General features: G+C 42.8%; 1 protein-coding gene across 4 annotated transcripts; it reads left to right on the top strand.

The window, feature by feature from the left end:
• The first annotated feature begins 47 nt into the window (after positions 1 to 47).
• Positions 48 to 18433, top strand: LOC115140330 (volume-regulated anion channel subunit LRRC8A-like). 4 transcript variants are annotated; one of them, XM_029678664.2, is made up of 8 exons: positions 48 to 156; positions 979 to 1073; positions 7808 to 7952; positions 8113 to 9276; positions 9545 to 9877; positions 10064 to 10249; positions 11563 to 11853; positions 12542 to 18433. In XM_029678664.2, exons 3-8 carry the CDS (start codon positions 7815 to 7817, stop codon positions 12815 to 12817), a joined length of 2388 nt encoding a protein of 795 aa, XP_029534524.1. In that variant the 5' UTR covers positions 48 to 156; positions 979 to 1073; positions 7808 to 7814; the 3' UTR covers positions 12818 to 18433. The 4 variants fall into 4 exon arrangements, with proteins under 4 accessions (XP_029534524.1, XP_029534525.1, XP_064882884.1 ...); XM_029678665.2 differs by having other exon boundaries at positions 979 to 1110; XM_065026812.1 differs by having other exon boundaries at positions 49 to 156; positions 8113 to 8667.
• The last annotated feature ends 780 nt before the right edge of the window (positions 18434 to 19213 follow it).

Below are 19213 nucleotides of genomic sequence, written 5' to 3'. Positions count from 1 at the left end.
CTGCTGCCGCCTATCGGAAATGGGGATAATTGCAGGCTGCAATGCTCAACGACAACATATGAAAAGAAGGCAACACTAGCTAGCTAACTCCACACCATCATGTATTTCTGTTAGCATGTGGTGTTCGCCAGGCTTGCTGCAGTGGAGCAAAACTGAGTAAGTTGTCTAGTAACTAGACTATAGTTAGTTAAAACGATATTCAAGATGGGCCTTACTTCTCTGAGAGTTGTTTATGGTAATGCCGGTCGAGCTAACATTTGAACGCTAAGAAATGTCAGCTAGCAAGCTACGCTAGCTAACGTTATAGCTAGCTAACCACTTTAATTACAACTGGTGTATGTGTTTCTAAACTAGCCATCACTGATTTGATAATATCAATAGCTATACACTGGCTAATGGATCATCGAATATAGGCTATCTAGCAGCTGAACTTCTCAATCGTCTGCATCACATACCGGTTTCATCTGGCATGACTTGGCCAACTAGCTACTTAGCTACCATTAGTTACCTAGCTAGCTGTCATTAACGCTAGTTACTAAATGTATATGACAAGACTCGATAGTTAGCAGGGTAAATAATGTAGCTAGACTGTCTAGCTGGTGTATTTCACCATGGAGATTGCAAATGTCTCTTGAATTTCATGAGATCATCCATGTGTCATGTGTTTTGGACTTTGCAAACTGGGCACATCATCAGACTCCAGAATAAGCCATGTCATGTAATGTGTGTGTCACCCTTTCAAGTGCTTAAATCCACATGTCTTCCCAGCATGTGATTTCAATTTTGGGAATGGAATGTCAGACGTATGTAAGCTTAAGCTGATAGTGTTGTATACAAGCCTACATCTTGCCAGTCTGTTTGCTAGCTAGTGAGTTTGTCTGATAGGTATTAACCCCACTGCTACAAGACCAGACATTAAATAGTTGTTTGCTAGGCATAATTAGGCTTATTCCCCTTCCAATTTCCTTTCGTTTTCAGATTAGCCACCCATTCCTATGGAGATAGAAGAGACCTGGGCTCATGAGGATCGATGGGCTTTCACTGAGTGGGATATCCACCAACGACTGCACCAGGTACCGATGTACAAATCACACCAGTACCAACACTGTGGTAAGAGCTCCAGAATGGAGCATTGGTCTAAGGCACTGCATCTCAGTGCAAGAAGTGCCACTACAGGCCCTGGTTTGATTCTAGGCTGTAACACATCTGGCTGTGATTGGAACTCCCATAGGGCGGCGCACAATTGGCCCAGGGTAATCCGGGTTTGGTAGGCCGTCATTGTAAATTTGGCCAGTTCGCAATTGTAAATGAGAACTTGTTCTCAACTTGCTTACCTGGTTAAATAAAGGTGAATAAGAATTTGTTCTTAACTGACTTGCCTAGTTAAATAAAATAAAAAGAGCAGATGCCTAGATACCTGCACAGTTCACAGAAATTAGGCTAATCTCAGAGATGTCATCTAACCATGTTTCTAACTCTTCAATTCTCTGTGCAGTACTCAGAATTCTTGTGTACTGCATATTTTGGTCATACATGTGGCTACTGTCACTCACTGAGTGCTGTCTTTTTGTGCTTCTATTGGCCCTGTAGAAAGAAAAGTTTTACAAATCGTTTTGTCAGTACTCTAATGTGTTGTCTGGTCTCTGAATATGACTGAATTGCTGTGACAATGACATTGTGTGTGGGAGTAGGTTGGAGGTCTGACTGGGCTGGGCTAGGCTGTAGTGGGGCTAGGCAGGCGTCAGACTTCTCATCTCCACAGGAAGTCTCTGTTTTATCTGTCTTCCTCACTGAACACATGCGGCGACAGATAGCCAACTCCCAGTCTTGTGGGAATGAGGAGGGCAGGGATGGTAGCCTATATTCTCAGGAATATGTTCTTTAGAATTTGTTACAAAATAATAATTGCAAGTAACAAATTTGGCAATAACGAACACATGTGGATTCTTCAATCCTACAGCTTTTTATGTGCTTTATTTATTACTTTGCAGCAGAATTTTTGGAACACGAACTAAATAACATATTCCTGAAATAGAATGACCATCCAGAGAGGAGAAGGGCTATTAGGTTCCTTCTAGGAGACCACCAGGAGCCGGAGACACGGGGTACAGTGTTGAGCCTACTGGGAGACAGGAGCTGGAGACAGTGTTGAGCCTACAGGGAGACAGGAGCTGGAGACAGTGTTGAGCCTACTGGGAGACAGGAGCTGGAGACACAGTGTTGTGCCTACTGGGAGAGAGGAGCTGGAGACAGTGTTGAGCCTACTGGGAGACAGTGTTGAGCCTACTGGGAGACAGGAGCTGGAGACAGTGTTGAGCCTACTGGGAGACAGGAGCTGGAGACACAGTGTTGTGCCTACTGGGAGAGAGGAGCTGGAGACAGTGTTGAGCCTACTGGGAGACAGGAGCTGGAGACAGTGTTGAGCCTACTGGGAGACAGGAGCTGGAGACAGTGTTGAGCCTACTGGAAACAGGAGCTGGTGTCACGGGGTACAGTGTTGAGACTACTGGAGACAGGAGCTGGAGATAGTGTTGAGCCTACTGGAAACAGACAGCCACCCCCGCCTCTTCCTCCTCTAAGGTAAACAGGATCTCCTCCTGAAGGTCGCTGGGAGACAATACGCTGGGTATTATTATGGGAAACGACTAAGAATAGATAACGAAAGTAAGGTGGCTGTCGTGCCTGTGGTTTGTGTTTGGATCAGACGAGCCAAAACGGAAGATTTGTCTATAGAAGTGTTACAGTTGTGAAGATAATGTTCTTGGTGAGAAGGGCACGCAAGTGAAAGAGTGGGACACATGGTAAAACGTCAGAGGTTTATCAGTCTGTCTATCTTCATGGTAGTTAAGTATTGGAGTTGAAGGCCTAAATAAAGAAGACCTATTTTGTATGCTGTTCATAAATGGAGGCTTACTGTTCTACTGTATTTTATTCCAGATTTTGTAAGTATTATTTCTTTTACTTTAAAATGTGGAATATTGGACATGTAGGATAACTAGACTGCATCTTTTTTTCTGTTAGTTTCGATTTTCTGTCACTTGTGCCTCCTATCTATTCTAGAATGTTTTAATTCTGGAATGTTTTAATGATCTGCCAACTACCTTCCCCATAGCTTTTGTTATACATTCATCTCACTACCCTGTTCTTCTCACTGCATGTAAACACTTCAATATTGTACCTCTTCTATTTTCCAAGTAGGTTCATGGCCAGGTCTCGGTGATTTAAACACTTAAATTACTCATCTAACCGCTGATGAATTAGATTACTGCTAAACTGACTTTGGTCTTCTGAGACATGGTGTGTGTTTTCCAGGGTAATGCAAATTAGTGATGGGGGGGGGAATTGATACAGTTAAATATCGCAATATTATTTAGGATTATATCAATACTTTGACTCCAACTATTGATTTGTATTTTTTGTTTTGTTAGGTAGCTCTAGTCGGCTGTACCTACACCAAAACTATTTTTCATCCTATAGCTTGTTCTCCATCTTCTTTTTAAATGGTGAGCCAAAATGTTTTCAATGCTTTTATTATTATTATTATCTCTCTGCAGCAGACATTCAGTCAGGTCCATAAGTATTTGGACAGAGACACAATTTGCATCATTTTGGCTCTGTACTCCACCACAACGGATTTGAAAGGAAACAATCACGATGTGCTTTAAGTATAGACTTTCATCTTTAATTTAAGGGTTTTGTCCAAATTATTGTGTGAACCGTGTAGGAATTGTTTGTTTATAATACTTGTTTGCAAATCCTTTGTAGTCAATGACTGCCTGAAGTCTGGAACCCATAGACATCACCAGATGCTGGGTTTCTTCCCTGGTGATGCTCTGCCAGGTCTTTACTGCAGCTGTCTCGAGTTCCCTGTTCTTGCCTTCAGCAAGTGAAATGCATGCTCAATTGGATTCAGGTCAGGTGATTGACTTGGCCATTGCAGAACATTCCAATTCTTTGCCTTAAAAAAGTATTGGGTTGCTTTCGCAGTATGTTCGGGTCATTGTCCATCTGCCCTGTGAAGCGCCGTCCAATGAGTTTTGAAGCATTTGGCTGAATCTGAGCAGATAATATAGACCTAAACACTTCAGAAATCATCCTGCTGCTTGTCAGCAGTCACATCATCAATAAATACAAGGGAACCAGTTCCATTGGCAGCCATACATGCCCACCCCATAACACTCCCTCCACCATGCTTCACAGATGAGGTGGTATGCTCTGATGATGAGCAGTACCTTCCCTTCTCCATACTCTTCTCTTCCCATCATTCTGATACACGTTGATCTTTGTCTCATCTGTCCATAGGATGCTGTTCCAGAATTGTACAGGCTTTTTTAGATGTTTTTTGGCAAACCTTGATTCTGGTCTTCCTGTTTTTGAGGCTTACCAATGGTTTACATCTTATGGTAAAGCGTCTGTATTTACTCTGGTGAAGTCTTCTCTTGAATGTTGACTTTGACACAGATACGCCTGCCTCCTGGAGGGTGTTCCTGATCTGGCCAACTGTTGTGAAGGGGTTTTTCTTCACCAGTGAAATAATTATTCTGTCATCCACCACAGTTGTTTTCCGTGATCTTCCGGGCCTTTTGGTGTTCACCAGTGTGTTCTTTCTTGTTAAGAATGTACCAAATAGTTGATTTGGCCACACCTCATGTTTTTGCTATCTCTCTGATTGGTTTCTTTTGATTGTTCAGCCTAATGATGGCTTGCTTCCCTGGCAGTGACAGCTCTTTGGACTTCATATTGAGGGTTAACAACAGCAACAGATTGCAAATGCCAAACTTGAAATCAACGGAGTCTACAAGCCACACAAGTGGCTCAGGTAGTGCAGCTCATCCAGGATGGCACATCAATGCGAGCTGTGGCAAGAAGGTTTGCTGTGTCTGTCAGCGTAGTGTCCAGAGCATGGAGGCGCTACCAGGAGACAGGCCAGTACATCAGGAGACATGGAGGAGGCCGTAGGAGGGCAACAACCCAGCAGCAGGACCGCTACCTCCGCCTTTGTGCAAGGAGGAGCAGGAGGAGCACTGCCAGAGCCCTGCAAAATGACCTCCAGCAGGCCACAAATGTGCATGTGTCTGCTCAAATGGTCAGAAACAGACTCCATGAGGGTGGTATGAGGGTCCGACGTCCACAGGTGGGGGTTGTGCTTACAGCCCAACACCGTGCAGGACGTTTGGCATTTGCCAGAGAACACCAAGAGTGGCAAATTCGCCACTGGCGCCCTGTGCTCTTCACAGATGAAAGCAGGTTCACACTGAGCACATGTGACAGACGTGACAGAGTCTGGAGACGCCGTGGAGAACGTTCTGCTGCCTGCAACATCCTCCAGCATGACCGGTTTGGCGGTGTGTCAGTCATGGTGTGGGGTGGCATTTCTTTGGGGGGCCGCACAGCCCTCCATGTGCTCGCCAGAGGTAGCCTGACTGCCATTAGGTACCGAGATGAGATCCTCAGACCCCTTGTGAGACCATATGCTGGTGCGGTTGGCCATGGGTTCCTCCTAATGCAATACAATGCTAGACCTCATGTGGCTGGAGTGTGTCAGCAGTTCCTGCAAGAGGAAGGCATTGATGCTATGGACTGGCCCGCCCGTTCCCCAGACCTGAATCCAATTGAGCACATCTGGGACATCTCCATCCACCAACGCCACGTTGCACCACAGACTGTCCAGGAGTTGGTGGATGCTTTTAGTCCAGGTCTGGGAGGAGATCCCTCAGGAGACCATCCCCCACCTCATCAGGAGCATGCCCAGGCGTTGTAGGGAGGTCATACAGGCACGTGGAGGCCACACACACTACTGAGCCTCATTTTGACTTGTTTTAAGGACATTACATCAAAGTTGGATCAGCCTGAAGTGTGGTTTTCCACTTTAATTTTTAGTGTGACTCCAAATCCAGACCTCCATGGGTTGATACATTTGATTTCCATTGATAATTTTTGTGTGATTTTGTTGTCAGCACATTCAACTATGTAAAGAAAAAAGTATTTAATAAGAATATTTCATTCATTCAGATCTAGGATCTGTTATTTTAGTGTTCCCTTTTTTTTGAGCAGTGTGTGTGTGTGTGTGTGTGTGTATATATGTATGTATGTATATATATATATTTTGTATTTTTATATTTTTTTACCTTTATTTAACCAGGCAAGTCAGTTAAGAACAAATTCTTATTTTCAATGACTGCCTAGGAACAGCGGGTTAACTGCCTGTTCAGGGGCAGAACGACAGATTTGTACCTTGTCATCTCGGGGGTTTGAACTTGCAACCTTCCGGTTACTAGTCCAATGCGCTAACCACTAGGCTACCCTCTATCTGGGAGTGGAAATGTTGCAGACAATTACATTGATGGAAGCTACAATCTATCTACAATATTAAAGCTGATCTACCTCCTAAAAAAATGTCTCTAGGCTGTTTATCTGCTTACCTGTAAATTAACTAATGAGGGAATAAAACACACCTGGACATGGAACAGCTGAGCAGCCAATTGTCCCACATTAAAAAGTGCTTTAATTCCTACCCCGTTCACACGATTTGGATATAAATACCTCAAATTAAAGCTGAAGGTCTGCACTTTCAGCTGATATTCATTATTTAATTTCAACTCCAATATGCTGTGATAGACAGGTAAAATAATAATAACTTGGTCAATGTCCAAATATTGATGGCCTGACTGTATAGTGAGCAATATGTTTGGGACATCAAATTGCAATATTGAATCAAGTGAATCGCAATACATGTATGGTATTGCGATTAATATAGTATTGTGAGGTCCCTGGCCATTCCCAGCCCAACACACACACCCTGCCAGCCCTAATGAAAATGCTGTCCCAAACCCTGACCTATGGCATCTAGATTAACTGGACCTGTTTAACAATAGTGAAATCAATAGCAAACCAGCCAATATAATGCATCAGAGATTCAGGTGTCAGAACATGCATGCGGTAGTCAGTCTATTCAATTACTACACACCTTCAACTGAATCCATCTGGTTGCCTATTATCGGATGCATGACCCTGTTAGCATTGCTGCCATTGATTCGGAGGGGCTGGGTTAAATACGGAAGACCTATTTCGGTTGAATGCATTCAGTTGACCAGGTATCTCCCTTTCCCTTTTCTGATGCCGTCAGCACAGAATATGTGTTACACATTACATTCGACATAGGATGCTTGTTTTGTTCACGGAGTTCCAGAAGCAAGAGCGATGGTACTCTTCATTGATTTGAGTGTTAAATAAAGACGTGAATGGCTGTTACTAATTGCGGTTGCTAATCTACATAATGTTCCGGATGCAATAGATTTTTTTATGGCATAAAACAGATTTCCCTATTTTTAATGTAGTAGACAATTTATTAGTGGTGAGTGCACCGTTATTTTATTGGACCTGAAGGCCCCCATTTTTAAATGCCAAGTATTTCACAAATACAGAATTGCTCTTCTGCAATTTGATCATAAAAAAACGTTGAATTTGAAATGATGAAACCTCCTGTCTGTCATACTATGGGTGGCAGGTAGCCTAGCGGTTAAAGCGTGGGGCCAATAACCGAAAGGTCGCTAGTTCAAATCCCCAATCCGACAAGGCGAAAAATCCATCTGTGCCCTTGAGCAAGGCACTTAACCTTAATTGCTCCAGGGTCGCCATTGATAATGGCAGACGCTGGCCATAACCCAACTCTCGTAGGTTGTCAGAGGGAGAGTTGGGGTTTGCAAAAAAAAAACATTTCCAATTCACACATACTTGTACATGTGTGAAACAGGATAAATATAACCACCCACCTAATTATTATTATTATTATCTCTCCTCTTCCCAGATAAGCCATGATCCCCATCACTGAGCTGCGTTACTTTGTAGACTGCCAGCCGGCCTACCGCATCCTGAAGCCATGGTGGGACGTCTTCACCGACTACATCTCCATCGTCATGCTCATGATCGCCGTGTTCGGGGGCACTCTGCAGGTCCGTTAGAGGACAGTCCCTTTTTTTTCTCCCTATGTACTTGATCTTGTTTTTGTTCAGCTTCTGTTACAAATCAGAGACGGCATAGTATGCAAACACTACAGTGAAATGCTTACTTTACTATTGTCGATGTACTTAAAATGCTTTTGTTTCACTCTAGGTCACCCAGGACAAGATGATCTGCCTGCCCTGCAAGTGGGTGGTCAACCAGACCTGCAGGAGGTATTTCAACGCTACTCTGTCGGCCCCACTCTTGTTGGAGCCCAAAGGGATCCAATACAACCTGGATCGCCACCAGTACAACTACGTAGACGCTGTGTGCTACGAGAACCGCCTGCACTGGTTCGCCAAGTACTTCCCCTACCTGGTGCTACTGCACACCCTCATCTTCCTGGCCTGCAGTAACTTCTGGTTCAAGTTCCCCCGGACTAGCTCCAAACTGGAGCACTTTGTGTCCATCTTACTCAAGTGTTTTGACTCTCCCTGGACCACCAGGGCTCTGTCTGAGACGGTGGTGGAGGAGCGCGACCCCAAGCCCCACAAGATGAACGGCTCCATGGATAAGAAGGCGTCGTGTGTCAGCGAGGACGTGGAGGCCAGCGTCCCCATGCTCCAAAAGACAAAGTCTCGCCTGGAGCAGGGGATCGTGGACCGCACTGAGACGGGCGTCCTGGATAAGAAAGAGGGCGAACAGGCAAAAGCTCTGTTTGAAAAGGTGAAAAAGTTCCGCATACACGTGGAAGAGGGAGACATTGTGTACAGGCTCTACATCCGACAGACTATTATCAAAGTCATTAAGTTCATTTTTATTATCTGCTATACGGGGTATTATGTGCACAATATTCAGTTCAGTGTGGACTGTAGTGTGGATATAGAGAGCCTCACAGGGTACAGCATGTATCGTTGTGCCCATCCTCTGGCCACTCTGTTCAAGATCCTAGCCTGCGTCTACATCAGCTTAGTGGGGGTTTACGGCTTAATTTGCATGTATACTCTCTGTTGGATGCTGCGGCGCTCGCTGAAGAAATACTCCTTCGAGTCGATACGAGAGGAGAGCAGTTACAGCGACATACCGGACGTGAAGAACGACTTTGCTTTCATGCTACACATGATTGACCAGTACGACCCTCTGTACTCCAAACGCTTTGCTGTCTTCCTGTCCGAGGTGAGCGAGAACAAGCTGCGGCAGCTCAACCTGAACAACGAGTGGACTCTGGACAAACTGAGGCAGAGAATCACCAATAACTCACAGGAGAAGTTGGAGCTGCACCTCTTCATGCTGAGTGGCATCCCAGACACAGTGTTTGACCTGATGGAGCTGGAGGTAGTTTGTGTAGAGTTGGCTGTATTCCATGTTGTCCACGTGCCTTGATTTGTTCTATTTTTTAATGCACACACTGTAGAAACTTTGATTTGTTGTACATTATAGGAAAAGTACTCGCACATCTGAGTCGCAAGTGTGTCGGAATAATTACAGGATGTCTAAAAGAAGAGAGAAACTTGTACACTGCTCCTGCCAATGACACTTCAGTTTATTGAGCTTCGATATTGGCCTCTCGGTCCGAATGTATTAATTTTTGTTATTATTGTAGGTGCTGAAGCTGGAGCTCATTCCAGACATTACCATCCCTCCTATCATCGCCCAGCTGGTCAACCTGAAGGAGATGTGGCTGTACCATACCCCGGCTAAGATCGAGGCTCCCGCCTTGGCCTTCCTCAGGGAGAACCTCAAGTCCCTCCACATCAAGTTCACCGACATCAAGGAGATCCCTCTGTGGATCTACAGCCTGAAGAACCTGAGCGAGCTGCACCTGACGGGGAACCTGAGTGCAGAGAACAACCGATACATTGTTATTGATGGGCTACGGGAGCTGAAGAGGCTCAAGGTGCTCCGGCTGAAGAGTAACTTGACCAAGCTACCTCAGGTATTTGTTTCTTTAAAAAAAATCTTCCTCTCTCTAGCTTTTTCTCTTGTCTTTGTTTGTTTTTCATGTAATTTATAGTTTTAATCATTTGGTTTGGGAGAGGAGCCCCTGTCAAACACTGTTGTTTTTCCCCCTCTCCCTGCACTGTAATGTTTCACCTTTTATGTATGATGTTCTTCACCTCAGGTGGTGACGGACGTGGGGGTGCACCTCCAGAAGCTGTCAGTCAACAACGAGGGCACCAAGCTGATGGTCCTCAACAGCCTGAAGAAAATGGTGAACCTGACTGAACTGGAGCTGATCCGCTGTGACTTAGAACGCATCCCACACTCCATCTTCAGCCTACACAACTTGCAGGAGATTGACCTCAAGGTTCGTTTGTCATTGCTGTTTATTACGTTCCGTTAAGGTTGCAACATTCTTGTAACTTTCCCAAATTTCCCTGGTTTCACAGAAATCCTGGTTGCAGGATTTTAGATTGTGTGCTTATTCTCTCCTCATTCCTAGAATTTTCCAATTGAGATTTCAGGAAAACCAGGGAATTTTGGGAACGTATCAAGAATTTTGCAACCCTGCGTTCAGTGTACTTTTAATTAGTGTTCTCACCAATTGTATTACGTGATTGTATTGTTTCCCAGACACATTAAGCGAGCCTTTTTTTTCTGAATTCTGCTGCTTTTCCCTCCCTTAGTTCGGTTAGTTTGGGCTAGTGTGAATACTCTATCTGCACTCAGGAGCGCACTAAACAACCCACATGGTTCGCTCAAAAAGGGTCATCTCGGTCTCATTCATTTCGTACCGTGGTGCGGTTTGCTGCCAGTGAGAATGCAGTCCAGACCAAACACAGGAAAATAACTAGAGTTGCGCAGTTTTATTGGTTGCTTGACTGAGAGCATTTGATGAAGTTCATGCAGTACCATAACTTGATATCTCTGAAACATTCTGTGAGTAGCTGCACTTTTATGACCACATCCAATGCAGATTAGGGGGACTGGGGCTATACCGGGGATATAGGCTACTAAATATAGACTATTCAAATCCAATTTTAATTGTCACATGCGCCAAATACAAGCGGTGTAGACCTTACAGTGAAATGCTAACTTACAAGCCCTTAACCAATAATGCAGTTTTAAGAAAAAATAAGTATTTACTAAAGTAACATCACTGCTCTAGAGGAGATCTGCATGGAGGAATGGGCCAAAATACCAGAAACAGTGTGTGAAAACCTTGTGAAGACTTACAGAAAACGTTTGACCTCTGTCATTGCCAACAAAGGGTATATAACAAAGTATTGAGAAACTTTTGTTATTGACCAAATACTTATTTTCCACCATAATTTGCAAATAAATTCATTAGAAATCCTACAATGTGATTTTCTGGATTTTCTTTTTCACATTTTGTCTGTCATAGTTGAAGTGTACCTATGATGAAAATTACAGGCCTCATCTTTAAGTGGGAGAACTTGCACAATTGGTGGCTGACTAAATACTTTTTTGCCCCACTGTATGTATGTGTAACAAATAATCAAACTCTGATTCGAACTACAGCTAAGTGAAAAACCTGTGTGAAAATGCCCCAAATCTAGTCCAGGACTAAGCTTAATCTGTGTCAGGGAAACTGGCCTTGTATTTATTAAATGTTTTTGTATGTATGAATGAAATGTATTATTATTGTCATCATTGAAGGACAACAACCTGAAGACCATCGAGGAGATCATCAGCTTCCAGCACCTGCACCGGCTAGTCTGCCTTAAGCTCTGGTACAACCAGATCGCCTACATTCCCATCCAGATCGGCACTCTCAACAACATGGAAAGGCTCTATCTGAACAGGAACAAGATCGATAAGATCCCCAGCCAGCTGTTCTACTGTCGGAAGCTGCGCTTCCTGGACCTGAGCCACAACAACCTCACCTACATCCCAGCAGACGTGGGGTACCTGCAGAACCTCCAGTACCTGGTAGTCACTGCTAACAGAGTGAGTGCTTTCCTTTTCAGATTTGGTTTGTTGTACAAACAGTTCTGAGGGTGTATTCTGGATTAGTTATGAGGAAAGGGTTGTCTTTAGCCGTGTTGACTCATCTGAGAACTGTGAATCAAATCCCATTAATACATTGTGCAGTGATCATCACGTCCAGCTGACACTATAACACATTGTGCAGTGATAGTCACGTCCACCTGACACTATAACACATTGTGCAGTGATAGTCACGTCCACCTGGCACTATAACACATTGTGCAGTGATCGTCACGTCCACCTGGCACTATAACACATTGTGCAGTGATCGTCACGTCTACCTGACACTATAACACATTGTGCAGTGATCGTCACGTCCACCTGACACTATAACACATTGTGCAGTGATAGTCACGTCCACCTGACACTATAACACATTGTGCAGTGATCGTCACGTCCACCTGACACTATAACACATTGTGCAGTGATAGTCACGTCCACCTGACACTATAACACATTGTGCAGTGATAGTCACGTCCACCTGACACTATAACACATTGTGCAGTGATAGTCACGTCCACCTGGCACTATAACACATTGTGCAGTGATAGTCACGTCCACCTGACACTATAACACATTGTGCAGTGATCGTCACGTCCACCTGACACTACCTCTTGATCCCACTTTCCTTTCTTTTCGCCCCACTTAGATTGAGGCCCTGCCCAACGAGCTGTTCCAGTGTAAGAAGCTCCGTACTCTGAACCTGGGTAACAACTGCCTGACGTCTCTGCCGTCACGCTTCGGGGAGCTGACGGCCCTGACCCAGCTGGAGCTGAGGGGGAATAGACTGGACTGTCTGCCCGTGGAGCTGGGGGAATGCAGGCAGTTGAAGAAGACGGGCCTGGTGGTGGAGGAGGACCTCTTCAACACCCTGCCCACCGAGGTGAAGGAGCAGCTGTGGAAGGTGGACAAGGAGACTGCCTGAGTAGATAGGGGGTTGGGGGATGGTAACTTAGTCGAAACGGACACAGGCCGGACACCTAGAGGACTACACAGACTCGGACAGCTCGCTAACAGAGCAGCCCCTGCTCACTCTGACTCTACTCTACTCTACTGCAGGGATGCTTTTCAAAGGGAATCAAAGTCCCACCGCCATGCCACTTTATTTTCCAGATGTAAAAAAAGATCCAAAAAGGTCTGCCATGGGATACAGTGTGTGTGTTGAACAAGATGAGAGATGTCAGCTCGAATGTGTTGCACGTGAGGATACAAAATGCAAATGCCATATTTCTGTAAGAGAAGGGATTCTGCAGGTGGGCAGTGTAATTGTCATTAAGGCAGGGTATATTATCCTGTTACATACAGTACAATAGGCCCCCCTTGATAGATTCTAGTCCATAGGGTGCTAAGTGGCAATAGTTAGTTGCCCACTCTCAGTATGTGCCATGAGAGATGGTGTATAGCTACTGTCCGCAATGACAGGAGGAAGAAGCTCCATTAAAGGAGGATTCTCCAAGATCTCTGGTCCTGTGCTCATTACTCTAGTGTGTGTGTGTGTGTGTGGTCCATTACATTCATAACAGAACATATCTTAAATGGGGGATTTTCCACTCAAAATTGGACGGACCTAGCTGAATTTGTCAAAATCAAATAATGTTGTAGCGGCCAGGTATTTATTCCTTGCTCACTGACTGACATTTTAGTTAACATGTTTATAAAGTGCTTAACAGCCCGTAGCCGTGGTATATTGGCCATATGCCACACCCCCTCGGGCCTTATTGCTTAAATACACCAGTGTTTTTTTTCTTTTTTTTCTCCAGTGGCAATTCGGCAAATTGTTGTTTAATCAGCAAGTTATGTCAAAGTAAACGTAGCCGACAACTGCTATACAATCCATTTATATTACTCCTCCTATGCATCAGCACTGGAATGTGCTGCTTAAATTAGATACGATGTCTGTAACAGCTGAGGTATGGGGCTGGAGAATTGTAACCACTCTCAAATTCATTGGCGGAGCCATGCAACTATGGACTAAGCATTCTCAGTCTCAATGGAAATTCTCCTTTTGAAAGAGGTTTTTATTCCAGGACTAAACTTAATCTGAGTTATATTATTCAAGAATCAATGGGTGTATATGTCATTCAAGTCCACAAATAGATATAGCAATTACAGATAGACCCTTTCCTCAGCAATCCACTGCTGATGACATTGACAATCAACTCTTATTTTATGGTGTTATCTCAGACATACTTGTCTCTTAATGGAATTATGCAAATATTCATGCTAGACTAAATAGTGAGACAAGACTAACAGAAGGGATCTGTTTCTTAGACACAAAGCCTAAAAAGCATTCTCAGTCTCAATGGAAATTCTCCTTTGAAATAGGTTTTTATTCCAGGACTAAGCTTAATCTGTGTCTTGGATTTGGAGTTAAATTATCCAAGAATTAATTTATAACTCCACAAATGGATATAACAATTGCAGATAACATCCCAAACCCCACCGCGGGGCACTCTTCACAACGTTGACATCCGCAAACCACTCGCCCACAGGACGCCATACATGTGTCTGAGGTTGTGTCTGAGGTTCTCAGCCTGGTTGGACCTACTGCCAAATTCTCTAAAATGACATTGGAGGTGGCTTATGGTAGAGAAATGAACATTCTCTGGCAACAGCTCTGGTGGACATTCCTGCAGTCAGCATGCCAATTGCACGCTCCCTCAACTTGAGACGTCTATTGCATTGTGTTGTGACAAAACTGCACATTTTAGAGTGGCCTTTTATTGTCCCCAGCGCAAGGTGCACTGGTGTAATGATCATGCTGTTTAATCAGCTTCTTGATATGCCACACCTGTCAGGTGGATGGATTATCTTGACGAAGGAGAAATGCTCACTAACAAGGATGTAATCAAATTTCTGCATAAAAAAATATGGAACATTTCTGGGATCTTTTTATTTCAACTCATGAAACATGGGACCAACACTGCATCTTGCATTTATATTTCTGTTCAGTGCATTAACAATAGCTACCTGGATGGCACCAGCATTACGTGGATTAATGGCAGTATTTGAATAGAATGGTCATATAAGGTTGAATTCAATCAAACCCATATTATAGTATTCCCAGTTCTGGGGTCTATATAATAATACAGCATATTTGATTGAGGCTACTGAATAAACAAGATGAATCACAATAGACAGATTTGATTCAATCTGTCCCTTTGTCAGGCTACCACAGTGGAGCATAGCCATCACTATGAAGGGATCTTGCTGACTACATTATGTTCATTTTCAGAATTAAGGACCAAAATTGAGTTAGGATTTGAAATAGAAATGTATTGGTCACGTACACATATTTAGTAGATGTTGTTGCCGGTGTAGCAAAAAGTTCCAATGGTGCAGTAGGATCTACACATACATCTAAAAAATGAAATGGAAATATATCAAATTTAGGATGAGCTTTGTCGGAGTGGCATTGACCAAAATACAGTATATAGATATGAAATGAGTAAAACAGGATATAAACAAGTGTTCCATGGGTACTTTGGCCTTGTTAACTTGTACTTCAAGATGGGGATGGATGTTCAAGTTGATCCTTAATGTGTGGGTGCTATATTGAGCTACCGGTTATTACTGTTCATTAGTGTTGATACGCAACCATGAATGGGGCTCTATGCTCTAGTTAAGAGGTTGTTAGGGTGCAGCTGAAATGGCACCCTAAGTAATGCACTGTAGGGAATAGGATGCCATTTCAGATTCAGTTGAGTTTCCATTTCTTAACTAGTCATTCTAGCTGTTATGAGTCTGACAACCAAATATCTCATCCTCATAGGTCATTCCATATTCATCTATTTGTTCATCAACTTCTATTTTTGTGAGTAAAATTCTATACCTCCCCAGCATTTCTGGGTTTGTCTCAGTGAGCATGATGATGTTGTGATGATTGGGTTTGTCTCAGTGAGCATGATGATGTTGCGATGATTGGGTTTGTCTCAGTGAGCGTGATGATGTTGTGATGATTGGGTTTGTCTCAGTGAGCATGATGATGTTGTGATGATTGGGTTTGTCTCAGTGAGCATGATGATGTTGTGATGATTGGGTTTGTCTCAGTGAGCATGATGATGTTGTGATGATTGGGTTTGTCTCAGTGAGCATGATGATGTTGTGATGATTGGGTTTGTCTCAGTGAGCATGATGATGTTGTGATGATTGGGTTTGTCTCAGTGAGCATGATGATGTTGCGATGATTGGGTTTGTCTCAGTGAGCATGATGATGTTGCGATGATTGGGTTTGTCTCAGTGAGGATGATGTTGCAATGATTGGGTTTGTCTCAGTGAGCATGATGATGTTGTGATGATTGGGTTTGTCTCAGTGAGCATGATGATGTTGCAATGATTGGGTTTGTCTCAGTGAGCATGATGATGTTGTGATGATTGGGTTTGTCTCAGTGAGCATGATGATTGGGTTTGTCTCAGTGAGCATGATGATGTTGTGATGATTGGGTTTGTCTCAGTGAGCATGATGATGTTGTGATGATTGGGTTTGTCTCAGTGAGCGTGATGATGTTGTGATGATTGGGTTTGTCTCAGTGAGCATGATGATGTTGTGATGATTGGGTTTGTCTCAGTGAGCATGATGATGTTGTGATGATTGGGTTTGTCTCAGTGAGCATGATGATGTTGTGATGATTGGGTTTGTCTCAGTGAGCATGATGATGTTGTGATGATTGGGTTTGTCTCAGTGAGCATGATGATGTTGCGATGATTGTGGACTTCTGTATGCAAGGTCAACGCATGGCTCTGACACAGCAACACAACACGTGCATAGAGGAGCTGTCTTGTCATCAGGAAACAGGGATTATAACACAGATGCAAAGAACATTGCTGTGGATGACATGGAGATTAACAAAATATGCACAGTGGTCTTATGACTGAAGGACAACACAACAAACAACACCAGAATGATGGCTGGCTGTGTAAAGCTGTTCGCCAATGCTTGTCTTTCGCACTTGCCCATGCAAGAAGTTAAGAAGATTTAAAGCTATAGGAAGATGGGCTCATTGTAATGGTTGGAATGGAATTAATGGAACAGAGTCAAACATATGGAAACCACGTGTTGGACTCCATTCCATTAATTCCAGTCCAGCTATTACAATGAGCCCGTCCTTCTATAGCTCCTCCCATCAGCCTCCACTGGTATTTATGTTCTTAAAAGGTTATTATGACATGCACGTTTCCTCAGCAATCCACTGCTGATGACGTCAATAATCAACTCTTATTTCATACTTGTCTCTTCATGGAATTATGCAAATATTCATGCTAGACTAGATAGTGAGACAAGATTAACAGAAGGGATCCGTTTTTTAGACAGATTAGTCCAGGACTAAAAAAACATTCTCCGTCTCAATGGACATTCTCCTTTGAAATAGGTTTTTATTCCAGAACTAAGCTTAATCTGTGTCTGGGAAACAGCCCTTAGATGAGTGCAGCCCATCGTCAAGTGTGAGGTGTCTTGGAGAAAGTGTGTACCCTTGTGTCCTGTGTACCGCTTGTGATTGGATAGTCAGTATGGAAACTATGCATTCGGTGCACAGTTTGTGTTGAAGTCTGTTAATCGTTGTGTCATCCCATAGAAATCTATTTAAATAAGGCTTTTTATTTGTTTTAAATCTACTATCACTCACTAAATGAATCTTCTTGAAGCCATTAGTATTTTTGTAGATTTTCAGAGCATGTCTACATTTTTTTGTATTTTGTGTTCTGTATAGGGTAGCATAATCAAGTGGTGAATGCAATACCTAATTATGATAGTTATTCATTAGAAAAATAGTTGGACATTTTTTCTGACCATTTTTCTTCAGTGTTGACAGTTATTATTAGTACAGTACACTATAACCTCAGGAAATGTACATTTCAGTTTTATCCGTGCATTTTTTTGGTGTTGCTTTAATAGCAGATTTTTTTATCCACTCATTTTTTATGTTCATTTAAACAGTTGTTATACCACACATTGTTATAATTATGTACGTTTTGAAAATGTTCTAGTCAATAGTATTTAATATATTTAATATTAAATGCAGCTTCAAAATTATATTCAAATAAAACACTTTTGTTTCTGAAATCATACATCACATATGTCAATAGATATATTTTGTGTGTATTCATTTGTGTTGTTTCCGTTGTTGCTCACTTTAATTAAGAGTATGGAAGAAATTGATGTGTACAGTATATGTTTTAAAGCCATCATAGATGTACAGTAGACCCTACTCCTACCACAATACCATGTAGTTGTATTTTAAACTGGAATGTCATCCTCCAACATGTTTTTTTTTTACACCATATTTTGTTTTTAAATCAAATTCCTCATCTAAGAGACGGACCACCCCCATTTTACTACTAGTAAGTAGTGTATCAGCAGTATTAACTTTGTTGCCAAAAAATCTCCCAGCACTTCAGGAAAATAACATTGCTATTTTGTTTACATGACATGATGTTGTCAACTGTCTATTTGATCCTAATTATGCTCTAAAATATTGTCATCATTCCCCTCCTTTAATTCCTCTTGTGAAATTACAGTATAATAAACTTAATTACGCACTTACACTTGTCTTATTTTAGCATTTGCTTCCTGGATCAATTTGTGTTGAATTTGATCAATTAAGTGGGCACTTTACACTGCCTAACCACAACAATCAAGAGGCTTGATATGGATATGAAGTACTACTATATTGTAATAATATTGGAATATGGGATCTTTCTGATTTTGTAATAGACATTTGAGCACAAGTCTGCAAGTAATTATGTTGACCTTCTCTAGATGAGAGAAAAAAAGTTCCATCACAACAGTAGTAAGAAAGGCCATGTGAGGGTGTGACAGATCCAGGTGACAATTGTCGTGTTCTTCTGCTCAGTGCTCCTGGTGCTTTCAAAACAACTTGGAACCTCTATGAGTTAACATTTGCATCTGTTTTTTGCATAGAGCTTTCTTTTAGTTGATTGTAACTCTTTCCAAATGGGAAACTCGGAGCTCATCCTTCTACAATGTGATTCCAAGTTGGTAAAACAATAGGAGTTTTACGAGTTCAAAGTTGTCTTGAACTCGGCATCATGCGTTGCATGCATTAAGCGTCGGGCACCAGACTGCTACAACATATGATGTTGTAAAATACCTATCCAGGCGTTGTAAGATCTGCCAAGCGTAAGCAATGTCTGAGCAGAGGAACACAACCATTGTGTACAGAGAGAACCAAAGGGGGACGAGCTTTAGGGACACCAGTAGTGATGGCGCTTTCAAGACAACTGGGAACTCTGAAAGAAAACGAGGTCAAATCATGATGTCAGTGATTATCAGGTCGGAAAGTCGGAACTCTAGAAAAATGTG

This window comes from Oncorhynchus nerka, linkage group LG13 (genome assembly GCF_034236695.1).
Source record: "Oncorhynchus nerka isolate Pitt River linkage group LG13, Oner_Uvic_2.0, whole genome shotgun sequence".
In the NCBI taxonomy this organism is placed as follows: domain Eukaryota; kingdom Metazoa; phylum Chordata; class Actinopteri; order Salmoniformes; family Salmonidae; genus Oncorhynchus; species Oncorhynchus nerka.
The sequence above is the reverse complement of the archived record's forward strand: the minus strand, read 5'-3'. Positions and strand labels throughout refer to the sequence as shown.